Source organism: Hyperolius riggenbachi, chromosome 4 (genome assembly GCF_040937935.1).
Source record: "Hyperolius riggenbachi isolate aHypRig1 chromosome 4, aHypRig1.pri, whole genome shotgun sequence".
In the NCBI taxonomy this organism is placed as follows: domain Eukaryota; kingdom Metazoa; phylum Chordata; class Amphibia; order Anura; family Hyperoliidae; genus Hyperolius; species Hyperolius riggenbachi.
The window spans coordinates 188,426,737-188,450,523 of NC_090649.1; the positions used below are offsets into that span (position 1 = coordinate 188,426,737).

The 23,787-nt window shown below is 43.8% G+C and overlaps 1 protein-coding gene across 5 annotated transcripts in view; it reads right to left on the minus strand.

Moving 5' to 3' along the window:
- The window catches only part of MCF2L2 (MCF.2 cell line derived transforming sequence-like 2), a 448,572-nt gene that overhangs the window by 395,301 nt on the left and 29,484 nt on the right, over positions 1-23,787 (minus strand). The window contains exon 1 of one of the 5 annotated variants that reach the window (XM_068281098.1): positions 7,490-7,621. The exons of the other annotated variants lie outside the window; for them this stretch is intronic. Within the exon in view, the coding sequence (XP_068137199.1) occupies positions 7,490-7,550 (61 nt within the window). The 5' untranslated portion in view covers positions 7,551-7,621. Of the gene's footprint in view, positions 1-7,489; positions 7,622-23,787 lie in introns of those variants that run through there. 5 annotated transcript variants of the gene reach the window in all.

A 23,787-nucleotide genomic window follows, 5' to 3' on the forward strand; every position in this document is an offset into this window, starting at 1 on the left:
TTAGTCATGCACTTTGCAATGTCAGCCTTTATGGAAGAGTGGCAAGAAGAAAGGCATTGTTAACAGAAAGCATAAGAAGTCCCGTTTGCAGTTTGCCACAAGCCATGTGGGGGACACAGCAACCATGTGGAAGAAGGTGCTCTGGTCAGATAAGACCAAAATGGAACTTTTTGGCCAAAATGCAAAACGCTATGTGTGGCGGAACACTAACACTGCACATCACTCTGAACACACCATCCCCACTGTCAAATATGATGGTGGCAGCATCATGCTCGGGGGGTGCATCTCTTCAGCAGGGACAGGGAAGCTGGTCAGAGTTGATGGGAAGATGGATGGAGCCAAATACAGGGCAAACTTGGAAGAAAACCTCTTGGAGACTGCAAAAGACTTGAGACTGGGGCGGAGGTTCACCTTCCAGCAGGACAATGACCCTAAACATAAAGCCAGGGCAACAATGGAATGGTTTAAAACAAAACATATCTATGTGTTAGAATGGCCCAGTCAAAGTCTAGATCTAAATCCAATCAAGAATCTGTGGCAAGATCTGAAAACTGCTGTTCACAAACGCTGTCCATCTAATCTGACTGAGCTGGAGCTATTTTGCAAAGAAGAATGGGCAAGGATTTCAGTCTCAAGATGTGCAAAGCTGGTAGAGACATACCCTAAAAGACTGGCAGCTGTAGTTGCAGCAAAAGGTGATTCTACAAAGTATTGACTCAGGGGGCCGAATAATTACGCACACCCCACTTTGCAGTTATTTATTTGTAAAAAATGTTTGGAATGATGTATGATTTTTGATCCACTTCTCACATGTACACCACTTTGTATTGGTCTTTCACGTGGAATTCCAATAAAATTGATGCATGTTTGTGGCAGTAATGTGACAAAATGTGGAAAACTTCAAGGGGGCCGAATACTTTTGCAACCCACTGTAAGTCTGTGCTATTGACTTAAATGTAATTTGGGAAAAAAAATTGCAATTGGTTTCACCAACCCGAAGAATCTGGACCTATTTGACCAAAGGGCCAGCGAATCACACAGGGAGTTATTTGGCCAATACTAATGAACAGATGCATGAATTTTTTTTCCTAACAACATAGACAGGTGATGAACAGGGACACCAACAGACTTGAGAAAGATAAAAGCATTACTTATAAAGCTGGCCACTAACGGTCCAATTTCTAGCGAAAAATCGTTCGAGCGATCAGAAATTCTGATCGGACGAAAAATCGTTCACTACACCATCAACTAACCAATCATTTCTTCCTATCTATCACGACCACCAAGAAAATCCAAATTTTCGTTCGACGAAAATTCATTCGGGCGACATTTTTTTCACTCGTTCATAATTGATTGTGTCCATCAATGGAGATTATTTACAACCAATCCAATCAGAATTTCTGATCACTCGAACGATTTTTCGCTAGAAATTGGACAGTTAGTGGCCAGCTTAATTGAATTAGTGAACACCTGTGTGCATGGAAAAATATTCTCTTTATACAGTATCTAAAACCATTGTTAAAGAGAGTCTGAAGCGAGACTAGATCTCGCTTCAAACCTCATAGCTAGCAGGGGCACGTGTGCCCCTGCTAAAACGCAGCTATCCCGCGGCTTAACGGGGGTCCCTGTCCCCCCAAATCCCCTCCGTAATGCGGGGGAGCGCTTCCTGGTTGGGGCAGGGCTAACCGCCGCAGCCCTGCCCCACGCGCGTCTGTCAGACGCGTATCTCCGCCTCTCCCCCGCCCCTCTCAGTCTTCCTTCACTGAGAGGGGCGGGGGAGAGGCGGCGATGCGTGTCTGATAGACGCGCTGTGAGGCAGGGCTGCAGCCGTTAGCCCTGCCTCTAGGAAGGGCTAATCTACGACCAACTTGCGACTGCGACCAAGATTTGCGGGGGGTGGGTTGGGGGGTCAGGGACCCTCGTACAGCCGCGGGATAGCGGCGTTTTAGCAGGGGCACACATGCCCCTGCTATGTATGAGAGCTGAAGCGAGATTTAGTCTCGCTTCAGTGTCTCTTTAAAGTGGACCCAAATTAAAAATACAAGATTTTAGAAATAAAATCTATTTTCTAAATTATAATAATAAATAGCAGCCTTTTTTCAGCTGCATGATGACAAATATAAAATATTTTACATTTATTGGAGGAACACCTCCCTTCCTTTCAAATTGCTGGGATTTTTCCCAGCAATAGATGGTGTCCGGCAATGGAGGAATTGCCCCCAGTATAGCCGTAGCTATGAAAAGAGATGGGTGAAAAGCATGCACTGAAATGATCATAGGTTTGAAGGAGTGTTTATTTATCTTTGTATGTGTCAGAGTGGTGCATTAATTTAATTAAATAAATGTTTGGTTTGTGTCCGCTTTAATTGAAATTAACTCAAAATGTTTTTGTTTTTATGTAATTTTGATTGATGTTCAGTTATTACATCGATCATCTGGTAATACAGAGCCCTGAGGTGTTCAGTTCAGTTATACGGCAGTTTTCCTAGTTAACTGTACAGGAATTCTATTCTTGTTTATGTTTCGTATCCATGCCCACTGCATCTTGGTAATGACCTTAAGAATTCTTACTGCTCTGTGCTGCCTGTTGCTGTGGGAACACCATAGCCTCTGTTGTGCCTGTAGGACACTGTCCAACTGTGTTAAGATATTTTATTTATGGTTTCCAAAAAGTACTTTAAAACTTTGACATTTCCACTTTCCAAATTACCATGTGTACAAGTTGTATGCACAGTATAAAGAGAATGTTGATGAGATTTGTTTGTTGTACTATGTATTATTAAAATGTGTCAGTACCACTGAGTGAACCTGAAGGATTCTATGACTTTGACTAGTGTGTCAATGAAGCGTGCTTGTGTGTGTTTCCTTTTGTAAAGAAGTGTAAACTCTATTAGAAAGACATGGTATAGCTTAAGGGCTCATTCACACTTGGGCGATTAGCGGGCATTTACCGCAGATCTCCGGCAATCACTAGTGTTTTTTAAAGTGCTAGTGCAATAAAAAGTATATGACAGTGATCTCACTGCCACAATCGCTGGCGATTCGCGATTACCAGCAAACGAAAACATGCTACATGCAGCACTTTCTGGCGATCGCGATTACAGTGTTAGGAAATGCTAATCGCAAACACTCAAAAAATCAAGAGGAAGTACAGTGAAACATATGCGTTTATTGCGTAAACATCGCTACACAAAATTCTAGCGCTAATTGTGTGAATGTGCCCTTAGTTTGATTAGGGCAATGTTCCATGGGGACTCGGAGAGGGAGAGATCCAGATTTGTGAACAATGGTCCTCAACGATCATTCTATTATTGTGTGATAATATTTACCCTGCTTTAATTACATTTCATGACTGGTCGTCTTAGTATTTCATTCTACCTCTGGCCCCCTTTTTATTCCTTTTGAGTGACACTAATCCCTCCCCTCACATTTTATTACTTTTTATAGAAAAGAAAGTTATGCTGCACACTGAAGATGACTATATATACTGTTGTAGTAATTGATGGTGCAAGTGTAAGCTGCGTGGGTTTCCTTCGGGCACTCCGGTTTCCTCCCACATTCCAAAAACATACAGATAAGTTCATTGGCTTCCTTCTAAATTAGCCCTAGACTACAATGGACATATGCGATAGACATGTGCCTCTGGTAGGGATTAGATTGTGGGCTTCTCTGAAGCAGTTAGTGACATAAGTATATGCTCTGTAAAGCGCTGTGGAAGATGTCAGCGCTATACAAATACTAAATAATAATAACAAGAATGGGAACTTGTATTGGACTGTCTGCAGTATTAATATTAATAAAACCAACACATCATATTCTGATTGTATCATCTTCTTTGATATGAATGTGTGATTGTATTATGGTTTATTGTACTAATTCATCTTCAGTAAAAAACTTGTCTTAGAAAAAAAATGGGTCAGTGCCATAAAAATTCAAAATAATGAAAAAAATACTATCAGGGCAGCACGGTGGTGTAGTGGTTAGGACTATCGCCTAGCAACGCTGGGTCCCCGGTTCGAATCCCAGCCAGGTCAACATCTGCAAGGAGCTTGTATGTTCTCCCCGTGTCTGTGTGGGTTTCCTCCAGGTACTCCAGTTTCCTCCAACATCCCACAAACATACAGATAAGTTAATTGGCTTCCCTAGATTATGATACATACACTACACATACACTACACAATACTGACATAGACATAGGACTATGGTAGGGATTCAATTGTGAGCCCCTCAGAGGGACAGTTAAGTGACAAGACAATATACTCTATACAGCGCTGCGGAAGATGTCGGCGCTATATAAATACTAAATAATAATAATACAGTATGCATATATCATTTGTATGGGGGGACCACGAATGTTACGCAAACTACATAACATACGTTATGAGCATATGCATATGTTATTTGTATAATGTTTGTTGTGCTATTTGCGGGTAAAAAAACATGCAACATGTTTATAAACAACCTCCAAGTACAGATCAACTAGGTGTAAGAGACGAATTATAAGCACATTACTTCTCAATGCTTCTGTATCAATTGTACATGACTAGACTGTAGTGGGGAGAGACTTCTGAAGCAGTCCTGCCTCCCAGCTAACTGCTGTCAGCCTCCTCTTGACCCAGTAAGGGTCAGATATCAGTAAGAACAGGTCTGTGAATTACATGCTATTGTGCTATTGTGCCCTGACACCGGAGAAGAGGTGAAGCAGACAAGCCACAGAGCCACACATGTCATAGGGACTAAACCTCGAAGAAAACAAAGTGAAGTGTTCACCCCCACAAAAGCATATTTATACCGAAAGCTTATGAAAGCTGTCACTGCTAGCTTCATTCTGAAAAAATGTTAACTGCCTGACTGTTATGGTGATCTTTTGTCTTCATTAGCTCACAGACTTGTAATAACCATGCAGCTAATTTATGCCGATTTAGTCACAATTACATCATACATTATTCAATCTAAATTAGCCCCTCAAAAAGCATTAGCGTTCTAGTTCAGCCTCCCAGTTTTAACCTTTTCACCTCCCCCAGCACGAGTATCTATGTCCCTGTATTTACACAAATATAAACAAATACAAACACTTGGTTCTGTTTCTATTTTTAGAACACACTAACTCTGTATCTCCATCTTGTGGCCAAAAAGTAAAACCACATCCAAATACCCTATTATACGCCTTCCCATAGAAAAATTAAATACATTTTCATTATTTTTAAAAACCCTTCGAGATGAAAAGGTTAATGTATGTTACAGTAACAGGGGCACAATAATAGCCCCCGTGACCCCCTGCCATCACAGTGGGGCCCAGGAGCTAAGGGGGCCCAGATGTACAGTGTGACAGTGGAAGCGTCATACATTATCTGTTGTCTTCACTGCTCTCTTTAGCCGGGCCATTTAGTGTAATTCCTTGCAGCACCTGATGCGCATCATATGACATACAGAGCCAGGAGCCGCAAGGAGTTCTCTAGCTCTGCTGACAACAGGTAATGTATGTTGGTGCTGCCATCCTCTGCTCACTCGGGGGAAGGGGGGGGCAGTATATGCTAGTGCAGCAACTTTTGATCCTGAGGAAGGCAACGTTTTGCAGGGGCCCAGTTGGCTCAGTTTTGCTGGGGGGGGGGGGGGGGGGGACGACACACGAAGTCTTAGTTACGCCCCGGGACAGTATGTTTGCATTAATTAGCAATGCAGATTATAGTCTGAAGAAGGCCTATTACCTGAAAGCTTATGTTTTACATCTTTTAAAGTTAGCCAATAAATAGTATGATCCTTAGTCAAAACTTAATGATTTAACTGATGCGCAACATGGTACAATACTCTGTGAACTCAGTGCAAGGCTGTCTGGTTCCCTCCTAGATCGTCTCTAACTACCTTATTTTGGTGATCACAGGATAGAGGGGTTGGATGACTCACAGTCTGTGTGTGTGTGCACACACGGTGGCAAAAGGGAAGGGGGGTTGTGAGGGGCCGAGGCTTAGCGCCCGTTATTGTAATGGGCCTAAGGTCTACTATAAAAACAGGGAACACCAAGAGCCCCAATAGTGTAATTCGTACTGGACAAGGTGGCAATAAGTTTGTATTGCTAAATACTCACAAGTCAGGGTCACCAGCAGGCAACCACTGTAAAGGCAGGTGGGGAGATTGTCCTGACCCCACTCAGGATTAAGAAGTCGCTCTCTGTAGACAGGAAGAAAGGGTAGCAACCCTCCACCAAGGGTGGACTCAAAATTGTATACAATGAACAGAGGCGCCAAAAGTATAAGATTAGATTAAATGAGCTTAAAAACCAACTTAAATGGCAAAATTGAAGGAGGAAGTGGTGGTCTTACCTCCCTCAAGCAGACACGACAACGACTGCGATTCAGACAGTCAAACACATTTATTAGGAACTCCAAAAAGAAATGCAACGCGTTTCGCAGGTTCAACCCCGCTTCATCAGGCAATATAGGGAGGAGTATCAAACAATCTGCACAAGGATTCAAATTAAGCGCCTCTGTCCAGACAGAGGCGCTTAATTTGAATCCTTGTGCAGATTGTTTGATACTCCTCCCTATATTGCCTGATGAAGCGGGGTTGAACCTGCGAAACGCGTTGCATTTCTTTTTGGAGTTCCTAATAAATGTGTTTGACTGTCTGAATCGCAGTCGTTGTCGTGTCTGCTTGAGGGAGGTAAGACCACCACTTCCTCCTTCAATTTTGCCATTTAAGTTGGTTTTTAAGCTCATTTAATCTAATCTTATACTTTTAGCGCCTCTGTTCATTGTATACTAAGGTCTACTATGTATATAATACCAATGGGTAAGGATACATTATCTGTGATTTAACTGTATTTGAAAACCATTTTTCTCATCTTGACTTTAAAATCAAAAAACAGCATGGTCGGATGGGGGGGGGAGGGGGGGGGCGGTAGGCTTTGTTCTTATCTGCAGAAGTCAGCATCATTGATTTCAATGCAATTCATGAAAATACAAAACTGGCCGTTAATTTCGTGAGATTTCCGGTATGTGAATTTTTAGCCAAATTGCTGCGGGAGCAAACTTCATACATGTTGCCCTCTCATCCCTACAATTAATTTATCTGTATGTTTTTGGGATGAAGGAGGATGCCAAAGTGTCAAACATAGGGAAACCATACAAGCTCGATACATATATGATATAATGTTCTGTCCAACATTTGAACCTGGGACTCTACACCATGAATGCTAAATGACTCAATTATAATTTAGTATTTAAGCAATTACTTAATGGCGTTTATTATTATAGAAAGAGTAGATATAGTTTTGACAACCCCGAAAGATGGCTCTTTATCCATCTACTAAACTAAAGCATAAGTGGAGATTTATCCTAAAGGATGTGTGTCAATCTCAACTGTACAATGAAGTATTCCAGAGGAGCTGTACGGGTAATGTGGTCACATACACAGTGAGTTTAGTAAACTAACAAAGGAATTACTAGGCACACATTATAAACACACGAAAAGTAAGAACATTTGTACCTACATTTCCTGGCTGCATACTCTAGATTAAGGCACCTTCCAAGGAAATAGTGATAAGATGCCATCTCCCTTTCTGAGATTCGCACCAGAGTAAAGAGTTTTACGTTCCTGGGCACTGCCTGGCCACATCTTGAACACCAGTATGCCATGGACAGAGCAGGCAGGAACTGTGAGACACATACAGTCTGCCCAGCACACAGATTTATTCCTGAGCCAGACGCTGATCTCTCTAAGGAGGATGTTTTACCTACAAGCAACATGCTGATGTTAATACCGTGAAGGCTTAAAGACAGTTATCGGTGCCGTCAGATATATTCACATACAAGGAGCTAAAAATAAAGGCCTCCTGTTTGAAGAACACTGTTTGTCATGTTATTAATAATCAAGCCCATACAAGTTATTCTTTTTTTTGTTTTGTTTCAGTTATATTTTAATGAAGATATGCATGTATATACAAACACTCAAGTGGATGTTTATAAATGACAGGTATTATTACCAACATGCCCATGTTGCTACGTATTGTTCAACTCTATCTCTGGAATCACTTGCTCCTCCATCTCTGCAAAAAAAATCAATCTATCTGACCCAATCTGATACTTCTGGTGCATTCTTTAAATTTCCAATTGATAGGAATTAATGCTCTTGCAGCATTAATCCGATGGATCAAGATGGACCTCTTATAAACCTTCAGTAAGGCCTCAAACACATGCAAAAAAAAACAGATTAGGAGTAAATGGGGTTTTGCTGATATCAACTGTATCTGACTCAAATCTGGGTAAGACTAAAAAATATGAAGAATTCAACAATCTGCCTCTGTACATCTCCAACAGCTACCCAAAATTGCTGGGAATATTGTATGCATAACCTTTCGGCAAACGCACTCCACTGTGCTCAACATCAGAGGATTATTTTTCAGGTTGCCAAGGTTTCCACACTGATTTGCCCATCCCAGGGTATGTATATATCTTCCTCCCATATTGCCTACTCTATCTGAACTCTTCTCTTATCCGACTCAGTCACCAACCACTCAACCAGTCTGCTAATCTGTGCTACCTCATGGTATCTATTTAAAGGGGCACTACAGCGAAATACCCCAGCCACCGGCTGGCCCAACATATTGCCAAGGCTGCTAGACTGCACATTGCAAGACAATGGCAAAAGCCAACCCTCTCCATTGAACTAACAGATCTCATAATAAAGGACATCTTGATATCCGAAAGACTGATTGCGATACTCAATGATACAACACTATCCTTCACTAGGACTTGGCAGCCCTGGCTCTCAGCTGCAGCATCAACAGGCTTAAGATCATGTGCCTTATCCTTCTAACCCAGTACCATATGTATCTACCCAATTGAAACATTTGCTACCTTGAACATGTGCCATGTTATTACCTGTTCTTGTTATGGTTTAAACTGTTTTGTTCACTTCTTATGTGCAACTTCTGATTGGGCCCTTTGCTAAGGGCTATACCAAAAGCTACTTTGTTTCTTACTGAAAATCTTAATAAAACGTTTGAAACTAAAGGGGCACTACAGCGAAAAACTGTAAAATTTAAAATATGTGCAAACATATACAGGGAGTGCAGAATTATTAGGCAAATTAGTATTTTGACCACATCATCCTCTTAATGCATGTTGTCTTACGCCATGCGGTATAGGCTCGAAAGCCTACTACCAATTAAGCATATTAGGTGATGTGCATCTCTGTAATGAGAAAGGGTGTGGTCTAATGACATCAACACCCTATATCAGGTGTGCATAATTATTAGGCAACTTCCTTTCCTTTGGCAAAATGGGTCAAAAGAAGGACTTGACAGGCTCAGAAAAGTCAAAAATAGTGAGATATCTTGCAGAGGGATGCAGCACTCTTAAAACTGCAAAGCTTCTGAAGCGTGATCATCGAACAATCAAGCGTTTCATTCAAAATAGTCAATAGGGTCGCAAGAAGCGTGTGGAAAAACCAAGGCGCAAAATAACTGCCCATGAACTGAGAAAAGTCAAGCGTGCAGCTGCCAAGATGCCACTTGCCACCAGTTTGGCCATATTTCAGAGCTGCAACATCACTGGAGTGCCCAAAAGCACAAGGTGTGCAATACTCAGAGACATGGCCAAGGTAAGAAAGGCTGAAAGACGACCACCACTGAACAAGACACACAAGCTGAAACGTCAAGACTGGGCCAAAAAATATCTCAAGACTGATTTTTCTAAGGTTTTATGGACTGATGAAATGAGAGTGAGTCTTGATGGGCCAGATGGATGGGTCCGTGGCTGGATTGGTAAAGGGCAGAGAGCTCCAGTCCAACTCAGACGCCAGCAAGGTGGAGGTGGAGTACTGGTTTGGGCTGGTATTATCAAAGATGAGCTTGTGGGGCCTTTTCGGGTTGAGGATGGAGTCAAGCTCAGCTCCTAGTCCTACTGCCAGTTTCTGGAAGACACCTTCTTCAAACAGTGGTACAGGAAGAAGTCTGCATCCTTCAAGAAAAACATGCATGACAATGCTCCATCACACGTGTCCAAGTACTCCACAGCGTGGCTGGCAAGAAAGGGTATAAAAGAAGAAAAACTAATGACATGGCCTCCTTGTTCACCTGATCTGAACCCCATTGAGAACCTGTGGTCCATCATAAAATGTGAGATTTACAAGGAGGGATTACAGTACACCTCTCTGAACAGTGTCTGGGAGGCTGTGGTTGCTGCTGCACGCAATGTTGATGGTGAACAGATAAAAACACTGACAGAATCCATGGATGGCAGGCTTTTGAGTGTACTTGCAAAGAAAGGTGGCTATATTGGTCACTGATTTTTTTTTGTTTTGTTTTTGAATGTCAGAAATGTATATTTGTGAATGTTGAGATGTTATATTGGTTTCACTGGTAAAAATAAATAATTGAAATGGGTATATATTTGTTTTTTGTTAAGTTGCCTAATAATTATGCACAGTAATAGTCACCTGCACACACAGATATCCCCCTAAAATAGCTAAAACTAAAAACAAACTAAAAACTACTTTCAAAAATATTCAGCTTTGATATTAATGAGTTTTTTGGGTTCATTGAGAACATGGTTGTTGTTCAATCATAAAATTATACCTCAAAAATACAACTTGCTTAATAATTCTGCACTCCCTGTACAAATAAGTAAAATGAGAGTAAAATGAGCCATAAATTACTTTTCTCCTATGTTGCTGTCACTTACAGGAGGTAGTAGAAATCTGACAGAAGTGACAGGTTTTGGACTAGTCCATCTCTTTATAGGGGATTCTCAGGGATATATTTATTTTCAAAAGCACTTAGTGAATGGCAGTTGCTCTGCCCAACTGCCAAAAAACTGTGTAGCAAGCAGGGAAGCTGGCCAGCATCATTGTTTAAATCCTTTTTAGGAAATATCTTTATAAAGAATTAAAGCCTTGCGGAGAATCCCCTATGAAGAGATGGACTAGTCCAAAACCTGTCACTTCTGTCAGATTTCTACTGCCTATTGGAAGTGACAGCATTATAGGAGAAAAGTAATTTACGGCTCATTTTACTCTGGAAAAAAAATGTACTTCTTATTTGTATATGTTTGCACATATTTTAAATTTTACAGTTTTTCGCTGTAGTGCCCCTCTAAATCTGGGAGTCCAGCTCCCTCCTTTTCATTTGGTAGATAAAGGGTTACATTATTCTTGCCTCTCTTTTTCACTATTATGTTTACCCACAAAAAGAGCTCATAGAGAAGGAACACATCCCTTTTCAATGTGAACAGGCTAAAATCTTATAGCCATTTATTATTAGAAACAGTTTTTATGATATCCTGAAGTGCAGCTCCTTAGATTGATGTATAATTGTTCTATCTATTTCTGACTGACTCTAAAACCTGGTACACACTTTAAATATTTATTGCACAAAAAATCTTTATTGATTTTTGGTGCATCAGTCTTATAGTGGCTTCTGGGCAAGTAGTGTTTCCTGGTCTATGGTCTATGCACCACTCTGCGGGAACTTCCTGTAAAAGTTTCCAAAGGAACAAAAGAGGCACCGGGAACTGTAATCTGCCCTATCACAGTAGAGGAGGCCAGTGACATCCAGGGATACCTGTACACACTTTTCAGACAAAGAAAATCTGAAGTGTGTAAGTAACTTAATTCCTGCTCACATAGCCAGTGAATGTTAGGGCTAGTAAACACTGAAAATAGCATGTTCTATTTTGGTGCGATTGTGATTCCCACCAGGGGGAATTAAAAGCAAGTGGGAAATATATTTAGATGGGAGATCGCAAAACAAATCGCATAGCACCAAGTTTGCTATGTGATGTTTATGCCCCTCCCATTCGTTTAACCCAGTCGGCTATTATAGCCAAACTCTGGCAGGATTGCGGTGGAGAAACGGTGCAGTGCCAATGGGCACCAGGAGTACGGCTATAGCAGGACTGCGGCTGTGACACTGTAGTGGCAACGGGCGCTGGGGGTTCAGTCAAAGTAGGATTATGGTGGTGGAATAGTACATCAGCAATAGGAGTCGGGTGTTCAGCTACATCAGCTGCAGGTTCTGTGGCTGGGATTGTGGTAATGGACACCAGAGTTCAGCTGGACATTTCAGTGTTAGTCATAGATGGGGGAGGTTAGTGTTAGGAGTAGGTGGGGGGATTGGTGTCAGGTATAGCTGGTGGGGAGGTTAGTGTAAGGAGTAGGTGGGAGGAGGTTAGTGTTAGGCATAGATGGGGGAGGTTAGAGTTAGAAGTAGGTGGGGGGATTAGTATCAGGCATAGATGGTGGAGAGGTTAGTGTAAGGAGTAGGAGGAAGGAGGTTAGTGTTAAGAGTAGGTGGGGGCAGGTTAGTGTTAGGCATAGATAGGGGGGAGGTTAGTGTTAGGAGTAGGTGGGGGGTTAGTGTCAGGCATAGATGGGGGGAGGTTAGTGTAAGGAATAGGAGGGAGGAGGTTAGTGTTAGGCATAGATGGGGGAAGGTTAGTGTTAGGAGTAGGTGGGGGGTTAGTGTCAGGCATAGATGGTGGCTAGGTTAGTGTAAGGAGTAGGAGGCTAGTGTTAGGCATAGATGGGGGAAGGTTAGTATTAGACATAGATGGGGGGGGGGGGGGGGTTAGTGTAAAGGTGTCCACTAATGATACAATCTTGATAGTGCAATCAAATTTATGTAGTAGAATAATAAGCTGAGTTTATATATTTTGCATGGATACATTAGGTAGTCCCTCATATTACGTAGATAAACTAAACCTTAGGTATAGACAGGGCCGGTTCAAGTAACAATTGAGCCCTAGGGCAAAATTAGCCTGGGGGCCCCCAACAGACACCCCCCGACCAAAAAGCGTCATTAGGGGCCCTTTGTTGCAGCCAAATTTCCTTCCTGGGCCCCTGAGCTGGCTGCTGACCCTCCCCCCAATCACCTCCCAACTTAACTGTGCTCCCTAGGACCTCTGCAGTGTCTATGTCAGTGTAGTGTCTCACCTGCCCACCAGCACAGATGAGACGCTACTCTGCCAAAGACTCTGCAGAGTCCCTGGGGAGCAACAGTTAAGATGGGGGCAAGGGCGTAGCAATAGGGGTTGCAGAGGTAGCGACCGCATCGGGGCCCTTGGGCCAGAGGGGCCCCGAAGGACCCTCCCTCAACTACAGTATTAGCTCTCTATTGGTCCTGTGCTCATAATAATCACTTCTATAGATACTTTGAATAGTGGTAATCATTAACAAACTGTTCCCCATCCCCTTCTTGCACCTCTGACACTGTAGCTGCCATTGGCAGGTTTTGGTGCGCCGTATCAATTGTTATGTATAGAGTGCTTGGGGGGGCCCCACTGTAAAACTTGCATCGGGGCCCACAGCTCCTTAGCTACGCCACTGGATGGGGGAGGGACACCTTGGGGGCCCCTACAGGCTCTGGGGCCCTGGGGCAATTGCCCATTTCTTCCTATGGTAGCTCCGGCCCTGGGCATAGATAGGAGAGGGTTAGTGTGAGAACAGGGTACAGTGACAGATATATAATTACCAATATTCTACTATTTGGGAATGAGGATAGTAGATTAATGGTCAAATTTCTGATATTCTGCTATTGGGATTTACTCCCACGTTTTATACCGGTAGCCCTTTTAAATGCACGCCCATTAGCTAGCACAGGCTTCCCTTCCACCTGTCAGGACTGCTACTGTATCCTTCAGTAGGGACAACAGTGATGCTTTCTGCATGTGAAGCTAGAATAATATACAATATATATAAAACTAAAGGGAAATAAATCTAGTCTGGTTTGTGTTTGCGTATGACTGGATGTGTCACATATGCCACCTGAGTGTATGCTGTTTTTTGTTTGACGCGTAACATACATGGGGCTGAGAGACCAGACATGAAGAGCAGGTGCTTGCTACTGTATAAATAGTTTGGATCAAGACAAATCCTCAGCCGCTTTATCTCAGCATCACAGGGGGATTAACGCTGAAGGAAATTGCATTGCACTTTGATGTAGATCATGTGTCCAATACAGGAGGTAGGCGGAAAGTCAAATCTTTTGAGTGAACTTTACACCCCAGCACCATGCTGCTGCCTGGCTGCTGTTCTCAGGAGACTAAGCATTTCCAACAGCTTCCAGTTACATAACATGCGTGCATTGCATTTACTGGTGTAATCTGCAACAGCAGAGAGAGATCCTAGTCCCAGATAACTATGGTACTCTAAAGGGGCCCATACACTGCTCGATTTGAGCCATCGAGATGGCCGATTGGACCGTTCTGATCGGATTAGATAGAAATCGATGCAGCAGAAAGCATGATCGATCGGCTCGAATCGATTTCATTCTGAAATCTATTGGAAATCTGTTCCTACTGTGTGGCAAACATTAGATAGATTCCTGTCATATTTGACAGGCATCTAACAGAAATCTATCTGATGGTCTAATCACGCTGCTAATCTTTAAAGAGAATCTGTAACGTCAAAACGTCCCCTGGGGGGTACTCACCTCGGGTGGGGGAAGCCTCGAGATCCTAATGAGGCTTCCCACGCCGTCCTGCAGCCCTCCGTACAGCGGCGATGTAAATATTTACCTTTCCGTCTCCTGCGCAAGCGCTCTGACAGCTGTCGGCTCCGAAGTAGGAGGAAATACCCGATCGCCGTCGGGTCTGCTCTACTGCGCAGGCGCAAGTCTCTGGCGCCTGCGCAGTAGAGCGGACCCAACTGAGATCGGGTATTTCCATCTACTTCGGAGACGAAAACAGCCACAGCGCCCCCGCTGGAGCCTGGAAAGGTAAATATTGAATTGACAGTCGAGTCTGTCGCCGGCTGTTCGGAGGGCTGCAGCGAGACCCCCGTGGGACAGAGGACGATGTGGGAAGCCTCATTAGGATCCCGAGGCTTCCCTCACCCGAGGTGAGTACCCCCCAGGGGATGTTTTTTGATGTTACAGTGTCTCTTTAAGTTTATGGGTACCTTAATTCCCTTTCACTGAAGGTAATACTATGTACAAGAGTGAGCAGAAAATACATGGGCTCATATGCAATTCACTTTTTCTCCTGAGTTTTCTCTTTTCTCCTATACACTATTTTCCTTGTGGATAGAAATCCCCTATAAGCCTTCATGTGAGCATGCTTCAGTTGTCCATTCACATGTTGATTATGTGGCTGGAGATTTACACTCCCATACTGCCCTCTATATGTCATGTGGCAGACAAGAGACATCTCCCTAGGAAAGCCACATACATAGATGGATGTCACCCTTGTACAGCTGCATATTGTATCCGTGATACTGCACACAGTAGGTAACATGAAATGTGGGCAAATTATCTAAGTGTCCATGACACTCCAAAGTTTGCATGGAAAAAGTGCAAAGAGACTTTAAATGTAAAATGCCAATCTTGAATGCTTATTTATTGCTTGCTGTCAAGTAGAGAATTAATTATACAAACTGGACACATTTTTCTTCTATATGTCCATAGGTGAGCTAATGATTTCACTAGAAGGCTCAATGCCTATTATGTTACACAGTGATCAGCTTTGCATGCACCTTGCGCAGTACAGACTACACATTTCAGTACTTAGTCTGACTGCACTATGGAATGCTGGAATGTAATGTATGTATAATAAATAGTTTGAAGCCTATCACTTTTACAATATGGGTTACAGTAATTACCATTTCATTAAATAATTAAAAATAGTAATGCCATTACTTTTTATACTGAGCAAAAATACCCTTTTCACAATATATTTTGGATAAAGTGTAAAACTTGATTATTACTGTAAATCTTTTAATTGAAATAATGAATCATACTTTGATACAGAACCAAAGCGGCAGCATGATCTCACTTCTATTCAATATATACTGACAAATAAATAGCACAGCTAGGTTAATGTAATGTCCTTAATGTTAGAGGTAACTATAGCTGTGGGCATGCTTCCAACGTGTGCAATCTGCATGGGGGCTACAGGGAGACATTCGGGGGGTGGGCTTAAAGGAAAGGTTCAGGGAAACCTGTAAAAAAATAAAAATCCCTATCCACTTACCTGGGGCTTCCTCCAGCCCGTGGCAGGCAGGAGGTGCCCTCGCCGCCGCTCCAGAGGCTTCCGGTCGTCTTCGGGTGGCCGACCCGACCTGGCCAGGCCGGCTGCCAGGTCGGGCTCTTCTGCGCTCCAAGGACGGGCTCTTCTGCGTCCCACGCGGACGCGCTGACGTCATCGGACGTCCTCCGGGCTGTACTGCGCAGTAGTTCTGCGCATGCGCAGTACAGCCCGGAGGACGTCCGATGACGTCAGCGCGCCCGCGTGGGACGCAGAAGAGCCCGTCCTTGGAGCGCAGAAGAGCCCGACCTGGCAGCCGGCCTGGCCAGGTCGGGTCGGCCACCGAAGACGACCGGAAGCCTCTGGAGCGGCGGCGAGGGCACCTCCTGCCTGCCACGGGCTGGAGGAAGCCCCAGGTAAGTGGATAGGGATTTTTATTTTTTTACAGGTTTCCCTGAACCTTCCCTTTAAGAGAAAATGGAGCCCAAGGCAGGTTGTTGCTTTGGCTCCCCATAATAGTCTGTCTGGTAATGGTAAACTGAGATAGGAGAGGGGTCAAAAAAGGTGGCAGTTGGGCACCTTGACACCCAATAGGCACCAGACACCTGCCTAGGTTGCCTTGTGGATGATTCTGCTCTGTTTAACCCTAACGGCCCCCCCCCCCCCACCACCACCACCACCACCACAATGCCTAACAGTAACCAATACGCCAACAAATGCCTAGCTCTAACCGTTCTTCTCACTGATGCCTAACCAACCCCTCCCATGATGCTTAACCAATACTCCCAGCATTGCCTAGCCCTAACCGATCCTCTCACCGATGCCTAACAGACACTCCCCCCCCCGTCACACACACACGCAAGATGCTTAGCCAATACTCCCCCCCCCCCCCCACCCCACCAATTCCAAGCTCTAACCGATCCTCTCACCAATGCCTAACAAAACCCCCCATCGATGCCTAACTTTAACCAGTCCCCCATGCCACCTTTGCCACTGTACACGAAAAAAGTCAGGCGCTGTGGAAGTATGGGGCCCCATAGGTGCTTGTGCTAATATCAGCAATTAGGGCCCATTCACACTTGCTGATCGCAAAACGCTAGCGATTTTGCTAGCGTTTTGCTCTGGCGTTTTTTGGTGATTAACGCCAAAAAAATCACCATTCACACCTGGCGATTTTTTAGCAATCGCGTTTTGTGCTTCTATAGCACTAAAACGTGATCACAGGGAAATCGCCTGAAAATGGTGCAGGCTACGCTTTTGCATGTAGTGTTTTTGGGCGATTAGCGCAAATCGCTCAAATGAGAACAGGCCCATAGACTTTTATTACCCTATCGCTTTGAAAAGCGCTAGCGTTTGAGCGTTTTGCCGAAATCGGCGGCAAAACGCTCAAGTGTGAATGGGCCCTTAAGGTAAATTTGGGTGCTGATAAAATAAAATAAAAATGTAGAATATGACAATTGTTAAGGAAGATACCAGAGCTAATGAAAATACAAAATAATATACACACACTTTTTGTTCTTTTTTGTAATATTGCTATTTATGGAAGCAGAAGTAGTGTTGTAAGAAATTAATCAATCTCTTGCACTTCTTTTTATAGAATTGACTTGATAAAAGATGTAGAATCTTTAAAAATATATAAAAACATTAAAAAAACAGCATGCACAAAACTTCTATTTAGACTTTTGCAAACAGTTGATTGAACTTTTCTGGAAATAACAAAGATAAAGTTCTGAGAAGAGCATTTTAAAGGTCATCTGCAAAACACTGCCCCGCAATATAAAGCTAACATATCCAGGTATCTGTATTTCCATGCTTATCTACACAAACAGACAGCCCAATTTATAGGAGAGAAGAGTTCACTTTGCCTCTTTTCATATGAAATATTCACATAACATTCCGTAAAACTGAAAAATACAAATACAAAATATTAGATACCGGCAATATTTTTAGGTGTCGTTACCAAACTCTGGACACTACCACCACGCAAAAGCTTTGCTCCATACAAAAGTTTTCTTCCAGGAGATAATTGTTCTCTCTACAAAATAACTTTGCAATTGAAAAAAGTACTAAGTGTATAAAAAGTAACAACAAACTTATTTTGAGGATATTTTTTTTGCTTCCATGGGGCTGTAAAGATATTATATTGACAAGCTGTGTACATGTCTTCTGGGAGAAAACTTAGAAGAAAAGTTAATTACGGTAAACATGGGCCATAGATCTACATCCTCAGCTGCAAACTCTCAAGGTCTTTTGGTCCTGATGAGAAACACCCCAGCAACAACTACTACTGCTTTAAATAAGTATGGCAATGTGAGAGAACGCGGAAAAGCTGCCGCGTGTGCTGCTGAGAAGGCGACGGATTCCGCGTCAAATGCGGCGGTTTGCACGCGGAAGCGTGCGTCTGGTAACAGGGCAGAACGCGGAAAAGTCGCCGCATGTAACAACAGTAAGGCGGCTGGTTCCGCGTCCAGCACGGCGGTTTGCATGCGGCAGCATTTGTCTGGTGTGGCTGGGTCTGTTAGTGCACACAGGCTTAGGAATACTCGCGCGTGCTGAGAGGCAGAACTCTTATACTGGGCAAGGAGAGATCAGCTGATCACGCCGATCAGCTGACTCCAGAGCAGGTTACTATTGGTTGATCAATTAGGGGTGGTGCCGGAGAGCACTACTCCATATATAGTTACTGCTGGCCAGTCTCAAGTTGTCTGCCGTTGCGAACACTACGTGGAAGCACTCAGACCTTAGTCAGATCCAACAGTGTGTTTGAACCAGGTGGACCTGGGAATTCACACTGAGCCAGATTTGTAACTTGTATTCTGTTTATGCTTAGACTAGTTCCAGGGTGTAGAGACCACGGACGTCACACCTAGACTAGGGAACTTGTGTTATCTATCTGTTATACTTCAGACTAGTTCCAGGGTGTAGAGACCACGGACCTCACACCCAGACTAGAGAACTTGCGTTATCAATCTGTTATACTTCAGACTAGTTCCAGGGTGTAGAGACCACGGACCTCACACCAGACTAGGGAACTTGTGTTATCTATCTGTTATTCATCAGACTAGTTCCAGGGTGTAGAGACCAAGGACCTCACACCCAGACTAGGCATTGTTGATATCTGTTATGACTTACTGCTTTCCTGACTATCCCTTTGATCTCTGATTCGGTACCTCGCATATCTGATATTCCGTTGCCAGACCCTGCTTGCCTTGGATACCGAATCAGCCTTCTGTCTTTGTACTTAATCTGTCCGTGTGTTGCCGACCAGGCGTGCCCGACCTCGAGAGCTATCTCTCCTCTTAAGAGATAGTCTCCAGATCAGATAGTGACATCCACCTTCAGGTGTCACTCACTTTCTGGTCCTTCCTATCTCCAGCCTGACTCCACCCCTTGGAGAGTCTCAGGCTGCTGGAACGTTCCTGTGCCCTCAAGAGCAGTATTCCTTTACTGCCTATGATCATCTGCTCAGCAGGTGCATTACTCAAAGTACTACTGTTACACCAAACACTCACATACCTATAGGTGTCCAGAGGTTAGCAATATATCTGTATTATCGGTGATTCTGTAGATCATCAATAATCGGGTATATATCTGGTGATACTGCAGATCACCAATAATCAGATTCTCTCTGCGTGCTGACACCAATCGTTACAGAACGGCAGACCAAACCCAAATGGATGCACTCCGCAGCCATCTCGATGCACTCACCACTACGGTGGAAAATTACACCCGAGTGCTGGGCAGTCACCAGACTCAAATCAACGCTTTGTCTGGGACTGTACAAGTTTATCAGACGGCTGTGGATACCGTGCGATCTCCTCCTAGCACAGACATACGCATGTCTGTACCTGAAAAGTTTTCTGGTCACAGATCTGACTTCCGGAATTTTAGAAACAGAGTGTTATCATACTTTGAGTTTAGGCCTAATTCATCAGGAACCGTAGCACAGAGAGTAACCTTTATTAAGACTCTATTGTCAGGGGATTCCCAGACTTGGGCATATAGTCTTCCCATGGCGGATAAGGCCCTGACCTCGGTGGAGGAATTTTTTAAAGCAATGGCTATAATTTACGATGACCCGGACATTGCCTCTACCACTGAGCGGAAGCTCAAGTTGTTACGGCAGGGCAAAGGATCGGTAGAAAACTATGCTGCGGAGTTTAGAAAGTGGGCAGTGTGAGCTACATGGGACTCATTCGCCCTTTTAGACTGTTTCTTATCAGGGTTGTCAGACGCAGTTTCTGATCTAATGTTGGGTCATCCTGAGCCCAAATCCATCGATGAGGCCATTTCATCGGCCATCAGAATTGATCATCGTCTACGATACCAAAGACAGACCTGGGGTAGGAACAATGTGAGATACTTGTCCTACGCAGCATCTCCTTCTGTTCCATCTCCTCCTGCTTCACCTCCGCCGGAACCAATGCAGATTGGTCGGTCGAGATTGTCTCAGGTGGAACGGAGACGCAGAGAGCAGCTCTGTCTATACTGTGCAGAGGGGGCTCATAAAGTGCAGAATTGTCCCAAGAAGTCGTCAATAAACACTGTGGGGGTTTGGAACAGCACCCATAAAAGGAGAGAAGTGTGTGCCCAAGCTTGCAGCGTTCCACACCACTGGAGCTGTCACTTCAAGAGATCCATTAGGAGCAGGCACCACCAATGTAGATAATCATCGCTTTATTAATCACATAAGTTAAAAGGCAGCAACACAACGACAGACCGCTGTTTCGAGCCTCCTGGCTCTTTATCAAGTTGTAAAAAACTGCAATACATACATTAACCTACCACCATTCACTGTATACAATATATGAACCAATCAGTGATCTGCGTTTGAACCAACCAATTACAGTGCTCAGCAGTGAGGAGGACCTGATGGGAAACTGTGCAATGCACAGTAAATCCCACCCCTTAGAAAAGAATCCTCCCACCATCTGCTTAAAAATGGTCTTATGACTAACATTAGCCGTGTAAATAAGGTTGCCCCGTCCCAAAATACTTACTGTAATAGATACAGGAAATCTCCGTTGCCTAATAGAAGCCGCTCAGGCAAAAAACGCATCTAAGCCAGCAGCCAATCACGCGCTCAGGCCGCCAGCCAATCACGCGCATCCGTCTGGTCAAATGGCGGCCAATCAGCGCACTTCCCTGTCTAAACAAATGAAGTGCGCTGACGTCACGTCGCCTCCAGGCGCCGGCCAATAAGCGGCAGATACGTGTAATATCTCCGCTGGCCAATAGTATACACTCCAGCTTCGTATGGCGACTAATAGCGCAAGGCTAGGGTGTCACGCCTCCCCTGCTCAGTACCAATGCCAAGCATGTAAATAAATAAAGCGTCCAATCCGGACGCCCAACATAAAGGAGGCTATTACCACCCCACCTAATCATCGCCTCAGAGGCCAGTACAGTCGCCATGGCAACCATAAACAACAGCCTTAACTCTGTTCTACCAAGGCTTGCTGCAAACAATGACACAAGACCGCCAACAGCGTTCAGATGCAGTGAAAGCAGTATAGCCAAAAAGGGGGGCATACATGGACCCAGGCAACCAATCCCCAAAGTTACACATAATTCAATTCATAATGCACTGTAATTAAAGAAGAACAAACGCTTCTCACTAATCCATTAATTAAAATAAATACATGATTAAAAAGGAAAATTAAACCTAAAAAACAGGTAAATTAGCCAAAAGGACCTAAACGCTTCTCAAATGCAGAAGGACAGATCGTAATCCAAATTAAGGCCCCCAGACCCCAAAACGTCTAACTTCCTAATCCAGAACGCTTCGCTACAGCTCACGTTGATTTGCAGAAGGTCTCTTTTTTAGATACAGTTGTCTATCGTGATGGTCTGGGGTTGAGTACCGATTTATATACAAAAATTACTGACAGGAATTCAGTGTTACATTATTCTAGTTTTCATCCAACCCAGATGAAGAATTCCATTCCAGGAGGTCAGCTAAAAAGAGTATCTAGGATTGTCCCAGAGGGTGTGACCCGTGATGTTCAATTGAATAAAATGAGACAAAAGTTTAAGCATAGAGGGTACCCTGCCCATACCCTTAGTACAACTAGCAGAAAGAGAAGACCCAGGGATAATTCACCACGCATGCCCTTTGTCTCCACCTATAACACCTGTAGCACACAGATTACTGCTGTAATTCGAAAACATTGGCATCTACTGAGAGAGGCCTTTCCCAGAGTCCCTGAATTTCGTTACCCCCCACTTTTATCCTTTAAGAGAGCGCCCACTATTCGGGATAAATTGGTACATACTAGAGTTAAGACAGAGAAACTTAGAGAAGGCAGGAAGGGTACGTACCCTTGTTTGAGTTGCCATCTATGTAGTGCCATAATTAAGGGTGATGTCTTTAGACACCCGTCTAGGGGTACTTCTTTTTCTATCAGAGAACATTATGATTGTAACTCCACGTATGTTATATATCTACTTAAGTGTCCTTGTGGACAAGCCTATGTGGGTAAAACCACGAAGGCACTTAAAGTGAGACTTTCATCTCATAAATCGGCCATTAGAAATAGGGATAACACACAGGTGGTGGCAAGGCATTTTGCAGAGGCCGGTCATAATGCTTCACAGCTGAGAGTTCAAATTATAGATGGTGTTCCTATTGGGTGCGGGGGAGGCCGTGATCGCGATAAAGAATTATCCAGACGCGAAGCGTTCTGGATTAGGAAGTTAGACGTTTTGGGGTCTGGGGGCCTTAATTTGGATTACGATCTGTCCTTCTGCATTTGAGAAGCGTTTAGGTCCTTTTGGCTAATTTACCTGTTTTTTAGGTTTAATTTTCCTTTTTAATCATGTATTTATTTTAATTAATGGATTAGTGAGAAGCGTTTGTTCTTCTTTAATTACAGTGCATTATGAATTGAATTATGTGTAACTTTGGGGATTGGTTGCCTGGGTCCATGTATGCCCCCCTTTTTGGCTATACTGCTTTCACTGCATCTGAACGCTGTTGGCGGTCTTGTGTCATTGTTTGCAGCAAGCCTTGGTAGAACAGAGTTAAGGCTGTTGTTTATGGTTGCCATGGCGACTGTACTGGCCTCTGAGGCGATGATTAGGTGGGGTGGTAATAGCCTCCTTTATGTTGGGCGTCCGGATTGGACGCTTTATTTATTTACATGCTTGGCATTGGTACTGAGCAGGGGAGGCGTGACACCCTAGCCTTGCGCTATTAGTCGCCATACGAAGCTGGAGTGTATACTATTGGCCAGCGGAGATATTACACGTATCTGCCGCTTATTGGCCGGCGCCTGGAGGCGACGTGACGTCAGCGCACTTCATTTGTTTAGACAGGGAAGTGCGCTGATTGGCCGCCATTTGACCAGACGGATGCGCGTGATTGGCTGGCGGCCTGAGCGCGTGATTGGCTGCTGGCTTAGATGCGTTTTTTGCCTGAGCGGCTTCTATTAGGCAACTGAGATTTCCTGTATCTATTACAGTAAGTATTTTGGGACGGGGCAACCTTATTTACATGGCTGATGTTAGTCATAAGACCATTTTTAAGCAGATGGTGGGAGGATTCTTTTCTAAGGGGTGGGATTTACTGTGCATTGCACAGTTTCCCATCAGGTCCTCCTCACTGCTGAGCACTGTAATTGGTTGGTTCAAACGCAGATCACTGATTGGTTCATATATTGTATATAGTGAATGGTGGTAGGTTAATGTATGTATTGCAGTTTTTTACAACTTGATAAAGAGCCAGGAGGCTCGAAACAGCGGTCTGTCGTTGTGTTGCTGCCTTTTAACTTATGTGATTAATAAAGCGATGATTATCTACATTGGTGGTGCCTGCTCCTAATGGATC